Source organism: Eleutherodactylus coqui, chromosome 2 (assembly GCF_035609145.1).
Source record: "Eleutherodactylus coqui strain aEleCoq1 chromosome 2, aEleCoq1.hap1, whole genome shotgun sequence".
Lineage (NCBI taxonomy): Eukaryota > Metazoa > Chordata > Amphibia > Anura > Eleutherodactylidae > Eleutherodactylus > Eleutherodactylus coqui.
In genome coordinates this window covers 212,367,532-212,381,883 of record NC_089838.1, presented here as the reverse complement: position 1 = coordinate 212,381,883, position 14,352 = coordinate 212,367,532, and the positions used below count along the sequence as shown (strand labels likewise).

The 14,352-nt window shown below is 42.4% G+C and overlaps 1 protein-coding gene across 7 annotated transcripts in view; it reads left to right on the top strand.

The window, feature by feature from the left end:
- The window catches only part of AP3B2 (adaptor related protein complex 3 subunit beta 2), a 78,599-nt gene that overhangs the window by 29,817 nt on the left and 34,430 nt on the right, over positions 1 to 14,352 (top strand). For all 7 annotated transcript variants that reach the window (XM_066592446.1, XM_066592444.1, XM_066592445.1 and 4 more), the window contains exons 7-15: positions 385 to 567; positions 792 to 971; positions 1,716 to 1,813; positions 2,360 to 2,414; positions 4,692 to 4,763; positions 6,570 to 6,632; positions 8,942 to 9,074; positions 11,512 to 11,621; positions 12,904 to 13,080. In XM_066592446.1, coding sequence (XP_066448543.1) covers positions 385 to 567; positions 792 to 971; positions 1,716 to 1,813; positions 2,360 to 2,414; positions 4,692 to 4,763; positions 6,570 to 6,632; positions 8,942 to 9,074; positions 11,512 to 11,621; positions 12,904 to 13,080 — 1,071 coding nt within the window. The remainder of the gene's footprint in view (positions 1 to 384; positions 568 to 791; positions 972 to 1,715; positions 1,814 to 2,359; positions 2,415 to 4,691; positions 4,764 to 6,569; positions 6,633 to 8,941; positions 9,075 to 11,511; positions 11,622 to 12,903; positions 13,081 to 14,352) is intronic.

Here is a 14,352-nt window from a genome sequence, read left to right as displayed (position 1 = left end):
CAGGATCATTGCTCATCGTTTAAGTTGCATAAAATCGTGAACGATGATCGTTCAGTGTAAACAGCAGCCGTTCAGTACTGAACGGCCGGCCGCTATGTTAAGTGAATGGAGAGTGGCGGGGGAGTGCGAGGAGTGAAATCTCCTTCAGCCGCCCCGCTGTGACCCAATGATACTTGCTCCTGTGCAGCAGCATGGGAGCGAGTACATGCGGGGATGAGTGTCTGGCATTGTTTGCCCGACATTTGTCCCATGTGAATGGGAATCAACTGGCTGAGGACAAAGTTCTTTTTACTACTGTATATTTTCTTCTAGCGTTGAGATTCAAGTCTAGCAGGATATGCTAGAATGAGCATTATGTTAAACTGTCTCACTGTTTTTCCACAGCTGGTTGCAGGAAGTGTAGTTATGGCTTTTGAAGAAGTGTGTCCTGAACGCATTGACCTGATACATAAGAATTATCGCAAGTTGTGTAACCTGCTGATTGATGTGGAGGAATGGGGGCAGGTAGTCATTATCAACATGCTGACACGTTATGCAAGGACCCAATTTCTAAATCCTAATCAAAATGTAAGTTCTACAGCTTACTACTCTTTCTGTGAGTGTTTATTTCCCTCTAATATGCTTCACCATGTGTTTTCTGTATGTTCTCGCTTGATGTGTTGCATGTGTAATATATGCCTTAGTCATATTGCTTTCTATTCTCTATCTCTTGTTTTATTAGTTAGACCAATATACAGTTGTCAAAATATTTAAGTCTTATGTTTTTACTTTACTGTGCTTTTTGTTGGCAGGAGTCTCTTCTGGAAGAAAATCCAGAGAAAGCATTCTATGGCTCAGATGAGGACGAAGGAAGCAAAGAAGAAAAAGCAGAACCATCAGCTATTGTGAAACGCAAGCCATATATTATGGACCCAGATCACCGACTTCTTCTTCGCAACACCAAGCCCCTCTTGCAGAGTCGCAATGCTGCTGTAAAATAATGCCATTTCCTTTAAATATACAATACTGTGAATATAATACCCAGGAGTTTAATATCGAAATAGACGTGCATGAACATAACTAGTGGCCATTTGCCATTTTGCATCTTGCCATGTCATGCAGCTTTTAATATATATTCATTAATAGATTACGAATAGAGATGAGCGAACGTACTCGGTAAGGGCGATTTTGCAATCGAGCACCGCGATTTTCGAGTACTTCACTACTCGGGTGAAAAGTACTCGGGTGCGCTGTGGGTGAGCGGGGGGTTGCAGCGGGGAGTGGGGGGGAAAGGGAGAGAGAGAGGGCTCCCCCCTGTTCCCCGCTGCTACCCCCCACTCCCCTCTGCAACCCCCCGGCCCACAGCGCACCCGAGTACTTTTCACCCGAGTAGTGAAGTACTCGAAAATCGCGGTGCTCGATTGCGAAATCGCCCTTACCGAGTACGTTCGCTCATCTCTAATCACGAAGCTATACACATTAAATAGAATTATATCCAATATGGTATAATAATTCAAGTCCAGTATTTTAGTATATAAAGAGGATTTATTTCTCCTTGTTGCTAAATGCCAAAATATCATATAATTATATCTACCATTAAAGAAAAATTGGCTTAACAAGTAATATTACACAGAAAAGCCCAACTACAGTATATTACAATAATCATACAAATGCAAGAAGGAAGTACTATTTATGTACAGTACTTATTTAGAGTTTTTATGCACTTCTTTCTACAGGTGGTTATGGCAGTAGCACAGCTATACTTTCATCTAGCACCAAAAGCAGAAGTTGGTGTCATAGCAAAGGCCTTGGTTCGCTTGTTACGCAGTCACAGGTAAGGGGAGCTGAAACTAACCTTTTTTTAACTTTGCATTGACTTTAGGGCTTCCTGCGGCCCCTCATGACAGCTTCAGGTTGTCGGCTAATCCCCAGAGAATGCATGTTTTTACATCCTCGGGGATTAAAGCCCACTTAGGCAGGATGTAAAAACACTATGGGGAGGTCATTAAGTGGTTAACACGGATCCACATGGAATCTGTGGTAAAATACGGGGTAGAAATACGCAGCTTAGCCGCTGATGTCTTCCGTGGCTTTAGAGGCGGAATCCACATGGCATAATCTGATTTGTATTCCCCCGCGTAAACTTTTTCTCATTCTGCTTGGAGATGACATTGTAGGCAAATGAAACTTGTAATCTTTTCTCTCTCCTGTTCCGTATGTAACAAGTCCCACTTTTACGTATTACACATTATCCGCTAAGTCTCAGTTGTACGAAGTTGCTCAATGTTTTATTATACAGTTCTCATTTTTCTTGTTTGTAGTATATGATTTGCTTATTGTTGCTTTCTGCTCTTTTAATAATTACTCTCTTTCTTTCCAGTGAGGTGCAGTTTGTTGTATTACAGAACGTGGCCACTATGTCCATCAAGAGAAGGGTAAGTAAACAATACAATGCTTTCTGGTTTCTTTGGATCACTTAAATTGTATTGCTTGCATAAGAAATAATAAGGTTTAATTGACTTTTAATCGCATGCTTACAGTAAAATACCAACAACCCTGGCTTACACTTCAAGTGGTTCCAAGTGCTCTTCTAGCTGAAATAAGCAGAATGAGAGCTATTTTCAATATAGTTTTTTTGTGTGTTTCTTTATCTATTAAAGTGGAGCTTTACTTTACTGTTATTGTATATGACAGAACTGTATATTTAAACATGTAAACATTTATTCTACTTGGTTAAAGGGGTTTTCCAAGATGTAGTTTATCTGTAAAACCAGAGTCCCACGCACTAATATAACAAATAGGCATATACTCACCTCTCCCCACAGTGTCCCACGGCACTGCTCGATCCTCCGCTCTAGTGTTTGTGCATAAATTGAAGTCCCACCCGATTTATAGGACGTCACAGGTGCTGCAGGGAATGACAGCACTCAGTAATCAAGCGCTGTCATTGGCTGCAGCACCTGTGATGGCCCGTAAACGGGCTGGTGCAACCTGTAAAGATGATGTCACAGGGGAGACTTGGAGCAGCTGTGCAAGACACAGTGGAGAGGTCGGTAAATAACTGTTATGTTAGTGCATGGGGAACTGGTTTTACAGAAAAGCTACAACTCAGAAAACCCCTTTAAAGAAACACTCCCCTGAAAATACATTTTTCGATCCCTGCATCCCTCATCTGATTGCCTATCACACTCTGGATATCTCCTATGTATATTGCACTCTCTTCTATGGAGTGCAGCCTCCTTTCTGAAGTTTATCAGGCCCCAGCTTGATCTTAGTTTCTCTTTCATCAGCACAGTATTAGGGCACGTTCAGACGAACTGAGTTTTCGCGCTACTAGCAGCACACAGAACGCGATTCTATAAGGAACCAATAGGTTCCTATAGAAGCGTTCACATGGATGATTATTAGGCACGCGAAACTGCGCACACCTAACAAAGATAGGACATGTGAGTGCAAACTCGCATTTCGGCTCCGAGGTGTTCGCAAGCACGCAGCATGCACATAGGATTGTGTCAACAAACTACTTCAAGTAGCTGGAAGCAGCCCGTTCACGCCATCTTTACAGCTCCCATAGCCGCAATCTTTTTTTTTTGCGCTGCTAGCAAAGCGACAACTACTTTCGTCTAAATGAGGCCTTACATGAGCAGACAGAGACTGTACTATCTCTGCTTTGCTGGGAGAACAGTGTACATATCATTAATCTCTACATTTACCTAAATACCCATACAGTGATAGAGGATGAACTATCATTTTCTTCATTATAATTGTGTGACAGGAGCCTCTAATCATCAACAGTAATGTAACAGGAGTTATTGTGCCCCCTGAGAACAGCAAGCATGGTAAAGTCCATGTAATTTAATCACACAGGAAGTTGTGGTGACCCTTTGAGATAACAGACAGGCAAGTAATTTCCAGGGGTTCACCATAAGATCATATAACCCAATTACGGGAATTTTTCAGATGGAAAGGGAAACTTAACAAGGTAATACTAGCTGAGTTACATACACTGGGCGGCTAGCTACCTAATGAATGACTTTTTTTGCAGGAGTGTCTCTTTAATGTTCTATTGTTGGCCAGTTTTGGTTATAGATTCAAATTAATTTGAATGATAAGTCCATTTCAAGATCTTCATGGGAATTTCCTATCTTAAACACCAGATAGGCCTTAGGCCGAATGCCCACAGACAGATAATCGCTGCGTGATTCACGGTCAGACACCTGCTGCAAATCCTGCAGCAATAGCCGTCCATAGACATGCTATGTTAACAGATTCCCTGCCCACAAGCAGAAATTAACTGCGATTTTCCACTCGCTGGGAAGAATCACAGCATGTCCTATTCGTCGCGGAAAATTGCGCGGATGGCTTCCATTGCAGTCAGTGGAAGCCGTTCGTCTTGCAATACTCCGCACTGTGAGCACAGCTGAAGTATCGTGGGAAATCGCATCACCGCCCAGCGCTGGCGAGTCATGCGCTGCAGTGCGCATGCTCGATGGCAGAGACTCTCACCGCGGATCCGGAGAGGTGAGTATGGGGGCTCCAGGTCTGATTCCGCTGGAAGATTTCACAGGCGGAATCTGACCCAGCAGTGGGCATGAGGCTTAAAATGCCTCCTAGTTCTGTGTTTATTTTATTACTGTTATTATTAACAATGTACCAGATTTAAATTAGTACGTTAATCTGTTGCTTTTGTAATCATTAATTTTATTTTTTAGGGAATGTTTGAGCCGTACCTAAAAAGTTTCTATATTCGATCTACTGACCCAACCCAGATTAAGATTTTGAAGGTAACATATCAATTTGCATTAGTATTGTGTTTGATACAAACCCATTTGGTATAAAGTGTAGCTTCACTTTGGAGTTACTCTTTGCTAATAGATGGCAAAATAAGTAACTCATGTATTTGCTGTCATTAGTAAATAAAATTGATCTGAGATTTACCATCTTCAATTTCTAATTGTGTATTATTTTTCTTTACATATAAGGCTAGGTACATACTAGCCATGAACATGAGTTGTGCTTGAGGCGCTCGGGTGCAACTGGCATAGGACAGCATGACAATCACACGCATTTTGCATGTCCTGTTTCTTGGCCGTGATACGGATGGAAATAGAACATTCAAGGAGTTTTTCATGCAGACCATTAGTCTGCATGAAAAATGGCAATGTGTATAGCCTCATAGGCTGTAATGGGGCTATGTGCCCTTTGTAAATTAACACAAACTGCCTATGGCGCAAATACATCAGTGGGGGAGGGGGATTTATGCAGCTTTATATATTCAGCTGCGAAAAAATGGATTCATAAAAAATCTAACATTTACTGTTAGTCTGCACAGTACAGTATTGTATTTGTGAAGGGGTCTATTTGTACAACAGACCTGCTTTTCCTTCTGTACCCGGGGACAGGAAATTACAGAAACAGACAACAATTTGGAAGAGTTTCTCCTAAGCAAGTTATCACTATTAAAATATACAGGCAGATGTCTGCCTGCTTGTCTTTGCACCTGTTTTAAGATATCGCAAGCTAAATGGTACAAGATAACCAGCTTTAAAAATAAAAAAATGAGTTATGTTAAGGACCATTTAGACGGGAGGAGTGTCGGGCAAACGATGCCCGACGCTTGTCCCCACACATACTCGCTCTCGTACTGCTGCACGGGAGCTAGTATTGCTGGTTCACAACGGGTGTCTGGAGGAGATTTTTCTCCTCATGCTCCCCTTCCCCTCTCTATTGAGTACTGAACAGCTGCTATATACACTGAACGATGAGCGATCAGCTCATCGTTTATGCTGCACAAACAATGGACGATGAGCTGAACGATGATCGCTCAGTGTATATAGCAGCTGTTCAGTATTGAACGGACACTATGTTAAGTCAATGGAGAGGGGCGGGGAAGAGCGAGGAGTGAAATAGCAAGTATGTGCATCATTTCCCTGACATTCGTCCCGTCTAAATGGGTCTTTACTTTGTTGTGAGTAATGCATATTTTTTTAAAGCTGATCATTTAGTGGTGTTTCTTTCATATTATCTTGAAACAGGCAAAAAGTTACAGAAGCACACATTTGTAAATGACATTGAGGTACCCCAAAAGTACGACCATACGGTATGCTGCACTTGTTAAAGCACAGAATGACGATATTGTGATTACCCCATAGAGACATAGTGTGTACTCCCTAGGGTGCATGTACTAATGGTTGAGGACCTAGGCTATACAGGACTTTTCTGTCTTTTGACAGTCACTCTAACAGAAACTCTAGAAGCATTCAGATACTTTCCTCCTCTCTGTTCTCCAAATACCTGGCACTCACGTATACATTACTCCCATTGTCACATCCTTGTGTGCACCCATTTTTAGCTTTGATTGCAGCATCTTCTACCTAAAGGTAGAAATGATCACACGACTGGTCATATATACTATGAAAGCTAGCAATGTAGAATCCTTCTTTGTGGGGTTTTATTCACCAAACAGCTGTCAGGGAAAATCTATGAGTAAATGGTTTTAAAAATATGGTCAAATGGCAATTTTTAAACAAAACCTATAGTGCAACAATACATAATGGATAGAATAAATCATTTTTTTTTATCCTTTGCAGCTGGAAGTACTGACAAACCTGGCTAATGAGACCAACATTTCTATAATTCTACGAGAATTCCAAGTAAGTGTGTGGCAGAATATGAGTTCACTAACTATATAGCATGATAGAAATTAGAACTCCAAACGCCAGCTCACCGTATAGATACACTGGGTGCATGGACAGGTGAACAGCACTAGAAACAAAGCTCTGGCACTCTGTGGATTCCAGCATAAAATCAGCATTTTATTTGAATATTATAGATAAAAACATCTCCCAAAATATCACTTAGACGTTTCAAACTTATTCATAGCATATTCTTCTGCAGAATGACTATTCTTTAAATACAAAAAAGAACCAATGAAGGAACAAAGGTCACAGCCAATAACATAATCACAATCATTCTGCTACATCTGAATAACACCTCTGTTCGAAACATGTAAGAACAATTTTGGAAGATGTTTTTATCCACAAAATGTAAATAAAATGCTGTTTTTATGCTGGAAACCACAGAGTGCCAGGGTTTCGTTTCTATTTCTATGCTAGGAATTGGTTCATGAAAACAAGTGGAGCATCTAGGGCAGTGATGGCGAACCTTTTAGAGACGGAGTACCTAAACTGCAACCCAAAACCCACTTATTTATCGCAAAGTGCCAACATGTCAGGGGGCGGGGCTTATCACAACGTATGATTTTACTCCGTCGTTATGAAAAGGACAGGGCTGTTTTAAAGACAGGGTGGAGATTTTGACTGCTTTTTGGATGCAGAAATGCTGCGGAATTTGCCAACGGAGATTTCCGCTGAGGACTTTCTGCAGCATTTCCGCCACAAGTAAACATACCCCAGTAGTAATAGTTACCCCCCACAGTAGCTTCAGTAGTAAGTGTCCCCCAAAGTCACCTCAGTAGTAATAGTGACCCCGACAGTGGCCTCAGCAGGAATAATGACCCCCTCAGTAGTAACAGTGACCTCCATAGTAGTCCCAGTAGTAATAGTGACTAGCAGAGTGGTTTCAGTAATAATAGTGTCCCCCACAGTGGCCCCAGTAGTAATAGTATACCCCCACAGTTTCCCCAGTAGTTATAGTGACTCCCACAGCAGCCTCAGCAGTAGTAGTGATCCCCCCACAGTAGCCCAGTAGCCCCAGTAGTAATAGTGTTCCCCTCACTGGTCTCTGTAGTAATAGTGACCCCCACAGTAGTCTCAATAGTAATAGTGACACCCACAGTAGCCCCACTAGTAATAGTGACCCCCCAGTGGTCTCAGTAGTAATGGTGACCCTCACAGCAGCCCTAGTAGTAATAGTGACCCCCCACAGTTGCCCCAGTAGTTATAGTGACCCCCTCAGCAGTAATAATGACCCCCCCACACACACACAGTAGTTTGAGTAGTATTAGTGTTCCCCACAGTGGTCTCAGTAGTAATAGTGACCCCCCCCCCCACAGTGGTCTGAGCAGTAATAGTGCCCCCCATAGTAGCCCCAGTAGTAATAGTGACTCACACAGCGGTCTCAGCAATAATAGTGACCCCCCACAGCAGCCCCAGCAGTTATATTAACCCCTTACAGTGGCCCCATTAGTAATAGTGATACCTACAGTAGCCCCAGCAGTAATAGTGACCCCCACAGTAGCCCCGGTAGTAATAGTGTCCGCCACAGTAGTCCCGGTAGTAAGTGTCCCCCACAGTAGCCCCAGCAGTAATAGTGCCCCCCACAGCTCCAGTAGTAATGCTATTTCTACTGGGGGCTGATATAGCAGACCCATATACTTACCGTCTCCTCCTTGAAGCACCGCTGCTCCTCTGCTCGGTCATGCATGTGCATCCGGACGCCTCCTCTCCTCTGCTCTCGCTAAACCAAGGAGGAGACGTCAGGGGAGGAGGATCCCGGGTGCACACTGACATCACAGTGAGAGCCCCGTGGAGAGCTCTGCGTGCCGCCTCTGGCACACGTGCCATAGTTTCGCCACCACTGATCTAGGGTATCAAAATGATATGTAGTGCAAGTCTTTCATTTATTACTTAAAACCCCCTATCTACCTAAAGTTGTATGGCCTCATAAAAGAGATGGAAATGCTATATGATAACTTCTTTACAATTATGAAGTAATTTACTAATTTCACCAAATTGTGCTCTGATTTGGTTATGCTACACAAACCTCCTATAAACCCATACTCCTTTTTATACTTTAACGGCATAATAGTTCTGTCTTCAAAACATTATAATTGTTCTTCAAAACCAGAACTGGTGGCTATTATGTTAATTTATATACATGAAAAAAAACACTATATTTGTAAGCAATTTAATAATCTTCATGTTAGTTACCGTAATACATTCAGAGCCCTATATTAATAACTAAACACATTAATACAATATATTTATGTTAATTCTTTCAGACTTACATTCGCAGTATGGATAAAGATTTTGTCGCTGCTTCAATACAGGCTATTGGCCGATGTGCTACCAACATAGGCAAAGTCCGTGATACCTGTCTTAATGGACTCGTCCAGCTGCTGTCAAACCGAGATGGTAAGACAAAAGGTGTTAATGAAGACTGCAGACCATTTCCTACTGAAATAGGAAATCACCAGTGTTTGTGTGTCTGTAGAGGGTATTTACTAATTAATAAGGTCCTGTGATTACAGCCGCCTTGACACTGATTCCATCAAAGAGGCTGCCCCATGCACATGAACATTTGATTTGGCCAAATAGTCATGTGTTTAGGGAGGTAAGCTGCAGCTAGACAGCCCTGTTGCCAGCTTATCTCCTGGTGAATAAAAGGATCAAGCAATTAAATTCAACATCTCTGGTCCTAATTTCCTTCCACATCATTTGCTGGAGGAGTTAAACCGCTTCTATACGTATAAGACAGCCATCTTGACCTGTCGTCATCGACAGGTTCAGTCAACTAAAGTCCAATGTGTTTGGGGACCCTAAAGGCCCATATACACAACGATTATCACTCACAATTCGTTCATCTTCCATCTTTTGAGTGATAATCGTTGTGTCTAAACTCATGCACTTTTCGCTGACTTTTAGCTTGCTTTCTAAAAGTCAGCGACCAGCCTTATCAGGGCCGCGCGCCGAGTTCTCAGCGGGATACTATTGTTTCAGCTGGTATCCCGCTCGGAGAACAAATCACAAGTATGCAGAAGACGAGCAGTCCAGCTGCTCTTCTGCATACCCCGCAGCTCGGAGCGCTCAGCTGTATACCAGCTGTGCGCTCTGAGAAGAAAACAGCTGTATACAGAAGACAAGCGGCCCCACTTATCTCCTGCATACCCAGCAGCTCGGAATGCTCAGCTGTCTACCAACTGCGCGCTCTTAGAAGAAAACAGCTGTATACAGAAGACAAGCGGCCCCCGCTTGTCTTCTGCATACCCCGCAGCTCGGAGCGCTCAGCTGTATACCAGCTGTGCACTCTGAGAAGAAAGCAGCTGTATACATAAGACAAGCGGTCCCATTTTTCTTCTGTATACCACACTGGAGCGTTCAGCTGTATAACAGCTGAGCACTACAGCTGAGCACTCTGAGAAGAGAACAGCTGTATACAGAAGATAGCGGTCCCACTTGTCTTCTGTACACAGCGTGAGCTACATTTACATACTAATAAGCTGTTAAGTAGCTGACTAGCTAGCTACTTAACAGTTTATGTGAAGTGAATGCTCAAAACTGTCACTCAAACTACCGTTTGAGCGAATTTTGAGTGATCATCTTGCCGTGTAGATGCACACAACAATTATCGCTCAAAAGATGGAAGATGAGCGAATTTGGAGCGACAATTGTTGTGTCTAAATGGGCCTTAAGTGTAATATAAGTTTGAAGGATTTTAGATCCAGTGAACATGATGTGGCTGCATCTCTAGTGTATATTCAACATGGCAGACAATGATTTCTGTTACAGAATTAGGGAGAAGAAGAGGTCTGCAGCACAACTACCTGAACTCTAAATGAGGATTAGAACTGTGAAGTTTTAAATCTTTTCTGGTGCTATAGTTAAATCTATTAAGGAGAAAGCACCATGCATTTTACAGTGCTTAGAACTGGGCTTTAATCCTGTCCGATAGTAAAAGTACGGCACGGGATTAAAGCTCCTCCTCGTGTAATGTAGCATGACCAGGCCTGGTCCTTGGCTGCTAGTCACAGCCGAGGACCTGTAGGATAAGGCAGAAACTGTTTTTAACCACTTCTGCCTTCTCTCTTGCAGAATAAATAGCACTCAATGAGCCCTATGTAGAGATTAGAGAAAGTGGAAGTGTCAGTTCCACTATTTGACCCAGTGATCACGTGACTGCTAGGTGCCCCCTGCCACAGCTGAGCTGCAGGGTCTTAGCAGACAGAGATCAGCCATGTTAATGACTACTGTCACTACAGGGGGATGTTTTTTCCTGTAACTAGGGCCCCTTTGGATGCCCCAGCTAAAGTGGAAAAGTGTAGAAAAAAAATATAACAATGTGAGCATCCCCCAGAAGTCTTATATGACGTCATGGTGGACATAGATGTAAAACAAATAGCTACAAAAAAAAGTTTAAAAATCACAGAAATATATATATATATATATATATAATATATATATATGAACAACTATAAATAAAAAAAAGTTTTTTAGCTTTTTGCCCACAATAAAACTAAAAACGGTAAAAAAAATTCTGTGAAAATGTAAATATATAAAAGAATAGACTTATGTGTCACAGAAAAAAAACTGCTGCAAAAATGATTTTGGTAGCTGAAGAAGAAAAGAATAGGGCAGTAAAACCACCACATGGGTAATATCCCTAACAAGTGTCTGATCCTTTTGAATTGAAACATCTTGGTCCTTTGCTCAGCCGAAACTTCATACCTATTTTTATGGCATAAAAAGATCCCTTTTTGGCAACGCACTCTGGAAGCTGTCTTCTACTTCTTTTGATTAGTTTTTTTTTTTTTTTTTTTTACAATATGATTACATTTGTTTGCATTTCTTACAGAGCTGGTTGTTGCAGAATCAGTGGTGGTTATCAAGAAATTACTCCAAATGCAGCCAGCACAGCACAGTGAAATAATAAAACACATGGCCAAGTTAACTGACAATATCCAGGTATTCAATTCTCACAGGGATGATATCTGTAATCATAAAATGCAAGAATACAATTTTCTTGTTATCTACGTTGGCTTTGTGTGGTACTATAACTAGAGATGATCGAGTGTACTCGGTAAGGACAGATACGCGAGCGAGTATCGTCCTTACCGAGTACCTGCCTGCTCACCCGCAAAGATTCGGGTGGCGGCGGGGAGCGGAGTGGAACGGGCAGGGGGGGGGGATCTCTCTCTCTCCCCCCTGCTCCCTCCTGCTCACTCCCGCAACACAGCGGTCACCCCCGCCGGCACCCAAATATTTGCAGGCGAGCAGACAGGTACTCGGTAAGGACGATACTTGCTCAAGTATCTGTCCTTACCGAGTACGCTCACTCATTTCTAACTATAACCTTAAGGGCCATTTACATGGGACAATTATCACTCAAAATTTGTTCAAATTAACAAAAATAAGCGATATAATCGTCCCATGTAAATGCAAAAAATCGTTTTCTATTCATTCACTTTTTGTTATTGTTGACTTTCAGTCAGCATAAAAATCATCGCTGGGTTGCTGGATTCTCGCCGTGTGTGAATGCTCTCAGCTCAGCGCTTCACACAGAAAGTGAAGCGCTCAGCGAGAAGCCTGCGATTTAGCGGTGATCTCTGCCTGTCTAAATGCTCTGCATGACCACAAACAGCCTTAGCTGTGTCATTAGCACTTGTGCAGTCGTTTAGATGACTGTCGTCCCGTCTAAATGAGACATTAGTCCGTCTTCTCAGTTAAATTATGTAAAGGCTGATTTACACTCAATGATTATCACTCAAAATTTGTCCAAACGATGGCTTTTGAACGATAGCCATTGCGTGTAAATGTGTGCCCATCGTGCACTCTTCGTTCATCGCTGAGTTCAGCTCAACATAATAGCCGCCATTCCTGATAAGAGGGATGGCATGCTGTGTTCTCCACAGACAGCGCTGATAGCATTGTATGCAGCCTGCTGCCCACAGCAGAACAAAAGTGATGTATTTACAGCACAGACCACCCGCTGTTCTCTAAATACATAGAAATGAAGCTAGTTAGCTACTAATCTTCTGATTAGCCCATTAGTAGCTAATGCAAAATGCTTGCTAAAAATTGTCAGTTTCTGACGAATTTTGAGCGATCATCTTTGTGTGTAAATGGACCTTATATCTTGAGACTGATAGACTGCAGATAATAGCCCATCTATTACAATCTTAATTCTTTTCTGTGTAAAACCCACTTGATTAGCAAGCAGGACCTCATTACTACTATATTGTTTCAGGTGCCTATGGCTCGAGCTAGCATCTTGTGGCTAATTGGTGAGTACTGTGAACATGTGCCTAAAATAGCTCCTGATGTATTGAGGAAGATGGCCAAGTCATTCACTAATGAAGAAGACATTGTTAAACTGCAGACCATAAACCTTGCAGCAAAGTTGTATCTGACTAATTCAAAGCAGGTATGTGGCTATTATATTTTTCCAAAGTGGGTAAAACACATGACTAAAGATTTATGTCCCATAAGATATGAGTATCTACATATAACCGTTACTCTATCCTTTCTTAATATTAAGGTTGGGGACTTTCAGATGGCATTTTATGATCCTCAGCTGCTTCCAGCAAGCCACTACTAGGCCTGTTAAAAAGGTTGAACATTGACTTGTAGGATAGCTACCTCCTAATAAATGGTGCTGCCAAGGCATTGTAACTAGAGATGAGCAAGCACGCTCGGATAAAGCAGTTACTCGAGCGAGCATCGCTGTTCTCGAGTAACTCCTTACTGGTCCGAGCAGGCTTGGGGGGGCGGCGGGGGTGAGCGGGGAATGGCAGGGGGTAGAGTGAGAGAGATCTCTCTCCCCACCCCCCCTTACGCCCCGCTCACCCCCCCCCCCCCCCCCCGAGCCTGCTCGGACTAGTAAGCAGTTATTCGAGAAGAGCGATGATCGCTCGAGTAACTGCTTTATCCGAGCGTGCTCGCTTATCTCTAATTGTAACACATCTTCCATTTGCATACATATCTTGTTTCAGAACAATGGTTCACAAACTACTTTAGCTCAGATATCCTATACAGCTACAAACCTCACTGAGGAATACTTGTTAAAAGTATCGCTGAAGTACATATTCAAGTTAGAATCATAGAATCAAGTTCAAGTAATTCTTAATGTCTATGTGTCCCCTTCTTTGACGTGAGATGGTCCACCCTTAGGTTTCTTTCCCACGAGCGTATATCGGCCGATGTTTTCATGGCCAGCCGATATACGCTACCATCTGGGACATAGAAGCTCGTGAACGGGCGCACAAATCTACCCCTTGGGCGCTTTTATGTCTGAGGAATACAGCCATGTGATCTGATGCATTGGAATCCAATGTATCAGATCACAGCGTATATCGGCAGGCTGATATACGCTTGTGGGAGTAAAGCCTTATACTGATACCTTGGGACACTGCAATCCCTTGCATTACCCCTTTATTGAACCATGGTGCTTCTTAATTTATATTTTAGTGATCTTCTGCCTCAGATCATGAAACAATTAATATTCTATCAGCGCAAATGGCTGTATATATTAAGGATAACGTAATTACCCACTGGATGTGTGTGTGGCACTTGGTAGTACCATACTTACAATCCTATAAGAACCAAAAGCACATAGTCACAACAGGAAGGTCTTCTCTTACACACGTTATTCGATAGCCACATCCTTATGGACTGAAACGACCATCCACAGAGTATC